General features: G+C 43.2%; 2 protein-coding genes across 5 annotated transcripts in view; one reads left to right on the top strand and one right to left on the bottom strand.

The window, feature by feature from the left end:
• The window catches only part of mib1 (MIB E3 ubiquitin protein ligase 1), an 87,415-nt gene extending 85,003 nt beyond the window's left edge, over positions 1-2,412 (bottom strand). For 3 of the 4 annotated variants that reach the window (XM_019879003.1, XM_019879005.1, XM_019879006.1), the window contains exon 1: positions 1,483-2,411. In XM_019879003.1, coding sequence (XP_019734562.1) covers positions 1,483-1,711 — 229 coding nt within the window. In that variant the 5' untranslated portion in view covers positions 1,712-2,411. Of the gene's footprint in view, positions 1-1,482 lie in introns of all 4 variants that reach the window. The other variant, XM_019879004.1, reaches the window with a different exon arrangement.
• Positions 2,413-3,741: 1,329 nt separating this feature from the next.
• The window catches only part of abhd3 (abhydrolase domain containing 3, phospholipase), an 18,480-nt gene continuing 12,359 nt past the window's right edge, over positions 3,742-9,862 (top strand). The window contains exons 1-3 of the mRNA XM_019878797.1: positions 3,742-4,050; positions 5,579-5,742; positions 8,397-8,579. Coding sequence (XP_019734356.1) covers positions 3,889-4,050; positions 5,579-5,742; positions 8,397-8,579 — 509 coding nt within the window. The 5' untranslated portion in view covers positions 3,742-3,888. The remainder of the gene's footprint in view (positions 4,051-5,578; positions 5,743-8,396; positions 8,580-9,862) is intronic.

Raw genomic sequence — 9,862 nt, 5'->3', positions numbered from 1 at the left:
AAAATGGATGCTGGCAAACGTTACTTGTAAACATTACGAGCCCCGAATCTGCCGAAGACAAGTCCGGACCCCCCCCCAGAATTTTTTACGGATTTGGAACAATATAAATTAGGTCCATTTTGACTGGGAAAAAAGCGGAATTCCGCCAAAACGCGGAAAAATCTCATCCCTGTGGATTAATTAGAACTGATAGTCAAGATTGCTGCCTGGCAAAATGGGAGTCTTGGATCACACCTAGCCATCCCCTAAAAAAAGCAGTCTGGGAAGTGGACCATCCACTCAAAATCTCCCCCAGATGTGGTGGCCTTGGGCGAGACAGCAATACCATGAACTGTTCCCCAGGAGATAAAGACGCCCCCTTTTTCAGTGTGTGCCTCAAACTGTGTGTCTTTGTTGTGGCGTTTAGAAAAAAAAAAAAAACCTGAGGTCAAATTTTGTGAATATGCATGATCATAGATCGTCTTATGTCATAACAATAAAGGATGCTTCTTGTATTCCTCTTTATCATGCTGTTCACATCATGAGACCAAGACGCCACCTAACAATTGATCAACGGTAAACCCGCCACCGCAAGGCTTCAGAGAGGATGGTCTAAGACGGAAGTGGTGTCTGAGCTTGGAGTGTCATCAGCAGGGTGCAACAGAGAGGGACTAAGAAAGTGACAGGAAGGCATAAGAGTGGATGCTCTGGGAAATTAATTGGTGGATTCATGGATGAAACACCTGTTGGGCAGGGAAGTGTGGTCAGGGTAGACAAGTGAGGCCACCTGCTGTCCCTTCCCCTGCATGCTAAGGGTGAAAAAGAAGAAAATATAACTGATCATTATTTTAGTTCAATGGTCCTTGCCTTATATCGATTTTCTTTTTCAAACCAATAATTATCAATAATTTCATCATTAAAATGGGCCAATGCACATATTTCCAGTTCAAATATATGGGCAAGAATGGAACAGAGTCATTGCACTTGATCTGCCCGAAAACAACCACTTTCTTTAATATGTTCCACTGGTGATTGTGCTTTCGGAAGTGTTCATTCGTGTGTTATAGCGAAAAGGAGAGAATATTCATTCATTCATTTTCCGAACCTCTTTATCCTCACTAGGGTCGCGGGGGGTGCTGGAGCCTATCCCAGCTGTCTCCGGGCAGTAGGCAGGGGACACCCTGAACTGGTTGCCACCCAATCGCAGGGCACACAGAAACAGACAACCATCTGCACTCACACTCACACCTAGGGACAATTTGGAGTGTAAGGAGAGAATACTTATCCGAAATCACCTGAGTTTCATTTCTGACCGTGTGTTGAATACACAAACTGTCCCACTACAAAACAATACTGTACACATTCCATTGAGTTTATCATCCGGCAATCTTGCGAGCGTCTGCCTTCATCTAGTCTAGGTAAACAAAACCACTTGCTCTATGAATATTATTTACAATTTCATTAAGATTGTGGATGCGTTCCGCAGTTTTAAGAATAACGTACCTGTAGGAGCACTGTCTAATATCCTCACGTCGTATGCTCCAGAGCAACGGTAGTTCGCAGCGGTGCCGTTATCCCAGACAACCACCACCTCCTCGGGACTTTCAAAACTCCTGACGGTGCCGACATGTCCCTCCCCGCCGTCCTGCTTGCCCCACTTCCAATCGGGTCCCCGAACCACTCTCGCTCCGACTCCTTCCATCATGGCTCGGTTGTTCCTACCGGTGGTCATTTAACAAACGAAGAAGGGGGGAATAGCCCCAGCGAATCTTTTTGAGTTAGCGAGCTAGCTGTGCGAGCTGGCAACAAGGGAGCGGGCAGTTTTTGAATGCAATTCCGTAACAGAAGCCGCACAGCCCCACGAAGCTCGCCGCGCTCGCTGCTTAAGGAGATCGCCTCTTCTTTTGCAAACAAACGCTGCATTCGCCGAGCCCTTGTAAATTGGCAGAGGAATTAGGCGGAAAGCTGACGAAGCGGCGACATTGTTTGCTTAGCTGACCCTCTTCGCCTCAGCAATGCTAACCTCTTCAACTTAGCAAGCTAAAAGCGAGCCTTGATGCTAAAGCTAAGCTAGCAGAATAAACCCCGTCCTTGCCCAAGCCAAGTCTTTGCGCTGATACTGGCTCCTTTCGGGTATATCAATTGCTCCGCACGGGCGCAGAACATTCACCTAGAGGTGTTCGCTTTGTTAGCCCGGCCGGAGATGGTTCTCCGTCTTCTCTTCTCCTCTCCCAACCCCCCCTGCTGGAGTCAAGTCAGAATAAACCCGCCGCCATTATTGTCAATCATCATCGCTCCCTCGGAGTGGCCACACCAGCAACAACAACTAGCCCGACGGAGATGCACGGAAAAGCACGAAGGAGACACGAACGTTTGGTGGACGACCACATGCACGCGGGTCCCGGCGGCGTGCTCGCGCAGCTGCGTTGGACGACCGATTGTGACGTCACAACGTCAAAAGCATTGTGCGCACCTGAATATTCTTGTTCTTCTTCTTTTTTAATTTTAGAAATGATGGTGGTTGGCACACCTTATTTTGGAACAAAGTAAACACACATGTATTTAATTAATCAAACCTTGACTTAAAATTTCACATGATCGCCCTGAGGGATCGTCACCGGTCACTTATTTGGGGATTTAGATTTTTTTCATTGACAAAAGGCAGTGTTGTTCGAAAAGAAAAGTTAATTTACTATATAAATATAATACTGAAAATATAAGGTAACCCATAGCCTAAAAAATATGATGCTCATAAAACCCTCCTATGTCAAACACCCCAAAAGTGGGAATTGAACCTTAACTTTTGGGGAAAAATATGCCCTTCCAAATCAAACAAAACTTGGATTTCAAGTGACATAATCATCCACTTATTAACTGTAGCATTGAAAGTATTAATTCAACAAATGTTCATTTCTTTATCTTGAGCATGTTTGCTATGCCACAACAGGGTGCCATTCGAAAAAAATATACAGTATAACTAGAATTAAAAATGGAGCTGACTGACACATTTAGGATAAGGTATAAACTGCTCAAAATGAGATAATACAAACAGCAAATAGTGTTTGTACTTTTCATTATGCAATGGTTGACTTGTTTTTACATGGATATGTCAAAAAAGCCTCTTACTATTTTGTGTTTTTGGTTTTATGATGATGTCATTGACTTACGCTATTTTCGATGTAGTAAAATGGTACCCGTTTTGATTTGTGGGAATCATAGATCCGACAAGAATCTTGATGAGTAGATGTAGCCGAAACTGTTTTTTTCCAGTTTCCACGACAGTGTAAATAGATCACACGGATTTGTTCAGAAGCACATCTTGTAGATTCTACCATAGCCCAATAATAACACTCCATATATTTAAAAAAAAAAAACTAACTAATCTAAAACGAAGCATTTTTAACAGATACAAAAAAATACTGTACAAACGAACAAACGGCAAAAAACAAATTAAAACTAAGTGAATAGGAAAAAAACAAAAGTCAAAAGGAAATAACAAAACGAAATATAATGACAAATGAAAAGGTATTCTCGGCTAGCACTGAGGACAAGTGCGAAAGAAAATAACTGTAAGGCTGCCAAGGATACGTTCAGCTTTGCAAGGGCATCAAGGGGTCGACGTTATCTGGACAAACAGCGCCATCGCCCGGTCTGCTTTACACATGCACCCGGCACTCCATGCCCTCCCCTCCAACCTCAGCAGGTCCCCTTGGCTGTCTCCTGCAATGCAGGAAGCACACACACACACACACACACACACACACACACACACACACACACACGCTCACACAAGGGCGAGCGCTTACGCGCAATCACGCGCACGCGTACACGCACCCACGCATAGACCGGGTCTGTCGAGCCGGCCGCTGTTCTCGCAGCCCAGCGTCCCTAGAATCGAGGCGCCTTGCAATGATCTCGCCGCAGCTGAATTTGGATGTTTTGACGCGGGACCTGTCTCATTATCTGGAAAACCAAGTGAAAGTTGGTCTTCTGGGCTCGGGAGTGGGGCTGTCTCTAGTGCTCGGTTTCAGCGCGGCGTACACCTGCTACTACCTCATCTCGGTGGCCAAGGTAAAGCCGTGCTGTGTGCTTATTTCTATGAAGGATTATGAAAGTATTCACACGTTTCGTTGCACGGGCGTGCAGCAGCAGCAGCAGCGGCGGCGGCGGCGGCAGCGGCAGCGGCGGCAGCACCACCACCTCTGTGTGGTCGGAATGACGCTCGACGAACTGTCTGCCGCTAAAAACTGTTTTTGTTTTCGTCCTTATTGCACACTTTAATTTGATGATCCCATTCCTGAAGTACATGACATATGCATCCACATGGCAAACGCGGGCGCGCGCACACACACATGCAATCAATGTCAAGGCAATTACAGTTCACCGGATGTCTCAATACTGTAAAGCTAGCTCGAGCCCGCCCTCTAGTGTTCATCATTATTAGTATTACTGTATTACTCATAAATAGTAGTGGTACTAGGAGTAGTATACAGTATCTCCCTATTATGCTGCGTTTCCCAATCCAAACCATTATTAAAGGCCATTACAGCAGTGGTTATCAGACGTGTCCACAAATACTGAGCTCTTCAAGTACCACCATCACGACCAACATTATATATTAGAATTATACAGTATATCTGTATGCGAATCATATGTATCAGAATCAGAATCAGAATCATCTTTATTGGCCAAGTATGATATGTATGTATGTTTAGCTATTTATGCAAATGCGTACGAAAAATACTGTCTACACTATATATAAATATGTACATAAATACACACACATATATAGATACAGTACATGTAGTATTTATTAGCCTTTTCATAGATCTGATTGACTAGATTGGATCCGCAGATGTTTAGCATTTTCTGCAAGATTGGTTTTCATGGTCTTAATTTGTCAATCGATTCGCAAAGTAAGAAAATACATCAAATACAATCCTGTTCACCAAGGTGTCATAGCAAATCAGTCTGATTTTTTTTTCTTTCCGATATTTTTACATAAATAGTTTTCAAATTGTATTTTACTGTAGTTTTATATCATGTATTATGTATGGATTATATTTATATTGCATTTTTTTTTTTATTGAATGCGGATTAGCTTTTTGGGAAGAATTTTTAGGGTATATTGTAATTATTTTTTCCCCCCCAATTCATTTCAGTGAATGTCAGTTATGAGCAAATTTTGACTATTGGTGGGCTGGGCCAGTCACAATCCTCCACATATAGCGGTGTTCCACTATACAGTAAATAAGTTGTTTAGATTGGCTAGATTAGTCCATCTTCTGAATGGATAGGTGATTGTATTTATATTGTGTTATAAATTTGTAAAAATACAATATTAATTAATAAAATCAGAGATGTGATTCTGTAAGATATAATAAATGAATAAATAAAACCACATGATGTTTTGTTTTACAAGATTCCAGGTGTCAGCTTTTGTTTCGGATTTAGCACTACTTAATGGATTGTTTTTATCAATTTAGACTACTTGGATTACAGCAATAGTTAGTGATGAATATGGGAATGGTACCTTTTGCCAAAATGCTGTGGACTACACAAAATTTAACATGCACTGTTTGCTTGTGTGTTTTTGCAGAAGCCGCAGCTCATTTCAGGAGGCAAGAAGTTCTACCAGTTCCTGCACGAGCAATGCCCCATCGTGTCGGAAACCTACTACCCCACCTTTTGGTGCTGGGAGAGCCGCATCCAAACGCTGCTCAGACCCTTTGTCACGGCCAAGCCTGGAGTGGCCTACAGGAAGTGAGTCCTAAACCGGCGTTGACTCTTACACAAGAAACGGATCTGAGATTTCTGTTAAGACTGAACTGAGTGGAGCTGTGTTACACTGGGAGGCATTCTGCCTTTATTCTCTATTTCACAACTAATCGGAGTCTTATCCTTCAGCAAAGCTCAGAGGACAAAAGAGGCTGTTTGTGCCTTTACTCTGACAATATGCAAAAATACTTAACCTTGTAGGGCGAAAACACAAATTGCGTCGCTCCCTCAAATCGTACGTTGGGGTCAAAAAAACGGTGGTAATTATAATTTGGATATTTACCCAAATGTGCCATCATAAATTCCTAATACCATAAAGTTTCAGATTACTGAAAGGTATCAAAAGACATCATAGGGAGCATTGACTACTCATTGTCATGCTTCATCTAAAGTCTTTTTTTATGATTTATGTGGCAATTGTCCTCCTAGTATGATCATTGGTGATACTACAAGGACATTTGCGGTGGTAATCCACATTGTTCCCATCCTAATGCTGTTATCAAAAGTGACAGTCACATTTGCTGGAGTTATGTCTTAGAATAGTACAGGGCACCCCCCCCCACCTTAACACCCCTCCCACCTCCCATAATGAAGTCATTAAGAGTTAACTCGAGGTCAAAGAGGGTGACCAAAGTGCTTTGTCTCTGGTGGTGCAGGTGAAGCAATGCTGCGGATGCGCAGCCTCCCTCCCTTCCCCCCCTGCTCCCTTTCTTTGGCCTCCAGGTGCATATTTCACGGAGCTTCTGTAATTTCATGCTCCCTGTGCTAAAGGTGTAATGTACTCAGGCCAAGGTGGACCGGAATGGGAATTGATGGAGCATATAAGGATCCGCAAGCCCAGTGCTATTGGTCCCTCTTTTATATTTTACAAAGCACACTAGTGACTTTATGATCGCTGAGGAAATGAGCCAGCTGTCAGCAAAGGTTCAGTGCCGTCATCCATGTCCTCCATTTGGCTGCGCCACAATCAATACGCCCGAGTAATCATTTCCTATACAGTATGTCAGGTTCACCTGTTGACATTAGTAAAATAAAACACCACTCAATGAAGGAAGCAAAGACACCAAGTTCATTTTGCTAGCAAGAGAACGAGAGAAGACTGGAGGACAATCTCACCCAACCTTGTCCGCAGTCCACTCGCCCCTCTCGATTTTTTTATTGAGTACAGGAGATCCCTATCATACTTGTTCTGCGAAAGCTCATGCGTCGTATGCCATGCAAGGCAAGGCATTTTTGCTTAGTCATTTACTTTGCCCTCTTATCAACCCTCAGCAGTGTCATCATGCGTCAGTCGTGGATCTGAAAAGGGTCTCCTGGGCCTCAATGTGTGCGTCCAAAGTTGTCTCCACCCAAACTTCTTCACTACAAACAGCCTTTAATATGTTCAACAAATGTATCACTTCTCACTGTAAACAACTCCAACAGAAAAACAAGCAAATGTATGATAATAGAATTGCTTTTCGAGATGGAACAGAATTTAAAGGAAACGTATTTTGCTTTTGTTTCACAATCTAAAACACTTCTCAGGTTTATTACTAACATGTCCATGGCATGGCTTGACAGCCAGCGTGTGGAACAGGGCTTCGGTTTGGCATGACTGATTTAGAGTGCCTCGGCGTTGACCGTGAATTTGCACGCGTCACACAGACAACAGTGGATGTGCGTGCAGGGGGAGAATTGGTTTTTATTTTAAATGTCCGAGTTGACAGCCAGCACGTGAAAAGGGGCCTTGTGTGGGCATGGCCGCTTTAGTTGTGGCATTGTGGAAAGCCACACAATGACCTGGTGGGATATAATATAGTCAGTCATGCCTTCTGTCTGATTGGTTGTTTTCTTCAGGTGCAGTGTTTTCTTCAACATCAAAACAGAGGTACATTCGTTGGCTCTCATCATTTTCCTCGTGCACAGCTGTCAGGTCATGATCACAGTTGTACCAAAAATTATGAAAGTGATTAAATTATTTTTAAACTGCAAAGTCCAACTTTAATTGCTCCTTCTTCATTTGCAGTGAATGGCGGCTATTTGTAGCAAGGTACCACTGTACTTTCTTGAGACTAATTACAGTAGAGACCAAGCCTACCCACAAAAAGCGAAAATTAGCATTTAAGTGACACCGACGAAATACATCTGGGGATTCTTTTTTTTTTTTAAACTGGCAAAAATTCTTCCAAAAAAATGTTGATATACATTTAACATACATGTTTAGTCTGAAAAATGGGGAGAAAATGGGAGATGAAAAAAATAACAAACCACAAAAACATTGACAAAAAAATTGGTGGAAAAAAAACCCCCACAAATATGCAAATCCACCAGTGCTAAACCGTGTGTAGGCGGGGTTGGACCGAACTACTTTCCTATTCGTCAGTGCTTAGGCAACATTTTGTGCCATCTTAGGGCTTGACAAGAAGAGCAGAATAATAGTCCTCGCCGTGCGGATATGTGTGCTTTCCGCAGCAAAGATTCCACAGAAGAGAATGCAAATTTGTGCATCGCAAACTGCAAATCGGCGAGCAGTGACTGTGTTTCGATGCGTGTCTTACAATGAATAGGCTGGGTATCGGAAGCGCAAGACGATCAAGGTATAGGGCAGCGGCCATAAAGATGTGCAATGCTGACTGTTGTGCCTCCTCTCTCCGCAGTGAGCTTATTAAGGCGGCAGATGGAGGACAGATCTCCTTGGACTGGTTCGACAACGATGACAGCCTTGCTCATCCTGACCCCGCCTCCAGACCCACCATCCTCCTCCTCCCGGGGCTGACCGGCACCAGCCGAGAGTCCTACATCCTGCACATGGTCGAGCAGAGCCAGGATCTGGGCTATAGGTGGGTGGTCTTGGCCTAATTTGCAACAGGGAGGTGCACCAAATGGAAAGAAGACAGCACACCAGGCCTCATTTTATTTATTCAAGATGCAGATGTTCTGTCCAGAGTACACCCAAATGAATCTTTCAGTACCCCCTATCACATAGACTCGGCTAAATTACCACATCAGAGCCATAACAGATTTTGCCACATGTCATAGAGTGACACAAAAAAGAGCCAGTCATTGAAATAAAAAAGTCCCTTGTGTCCTTTAAACGGAGATCCAGCAAAATTGATGTATTGGAGATGTAAAATAGGATTAAGGTGGCATTGATTTGCCTTTGCCTTTCACGCACAACTTAGCGAAGAGATCCCACAAAATCGCTATAACGGAGGAGATGCCTTTAGCCATTGGCATTTTACACCAAAACCAGTAGGAAGTCGGTGTGCTTCTACAACTAGTAGCCTCTTTCACACAGATAGCCTGCAAAACTGCCATATCAAATGCATAACAGAAGATATTGCTGCAAATCAGTGAGATTTCACCTGGAAACACAGAAAATATGCAGTCATCGACATAACCTTTACTCCCAAGTCTGTTTCCCATAAAGAGTTTGTGAAATTACCGTGTTGAAGTCTTAACAGAAGATATGGCTCAAAGACCGTGAGATCCAACACTGTGACACACAAAAGTTAGAAACATGACCCGCTCATGTAAATGGCCCCAAAATAAGCCCACAATCTTTTTCACACAGACAAATAAAAAGTATTATTATTATTATTATTATTATTGTTATTATTAAATCACAACATTTCTTTGACAGAAGACCTGCCATTCTCTACCTTTGCCTTTTACACAGAGCCCAGCAAAGTAGAATGTTGATCAGACAATTAGATGCCATCAGCTTCAGTGTCTAAAATGCTTCTGCATTATTGTGCAAAAGCACACACTGTCCTGCCTTCCTGGGTTCTGTATAAAAGGCAAAGCAGCTAATTACAGGACCCTCTGTATTTGCAGGTTCTCTCTGCGTGTGAGAGACTCATTCAGGGTTTGGGGTTATTTCCACTTGCCTTGTATGCTTCTGTAAAAAAGGCAAAGGCAGCTTTTTGTAGGATCTTCTGTTACAGTTGTTTTGCAGGGTCTCTGTATGAAACGGCCTTGGGTTATTGTTGGTGACAGGTACAACTCACGCATTGCTGATTTTGCCACATTTGGGAAGCTTGGTGAACTCAGCATCTCCCACCCCTCATTCCTGAGTGTGTGCGTGCGTGCGTGTGTGTGTGTGTGTGTGTGTGTGTGTGTG

Source organism: Hippocampus comes, unplaced genomic scaffold, assembly GCF_001891065.2.
Source record: "Hippocampus comes isolate QL1 unplaced genomic scaffold, H_comes_QL1_v1.1 scaffold85, whole genome shotgun sequence".
NCBI lineage: Eukaryota > Metazoa > Chordata > Actinopteri > Syngnathiformes > Syngnathidae > Hippocampus > Hippocampus comes.
This window is presented reverse-complemented; position numbering and strand designations above follow the sequence as displayed.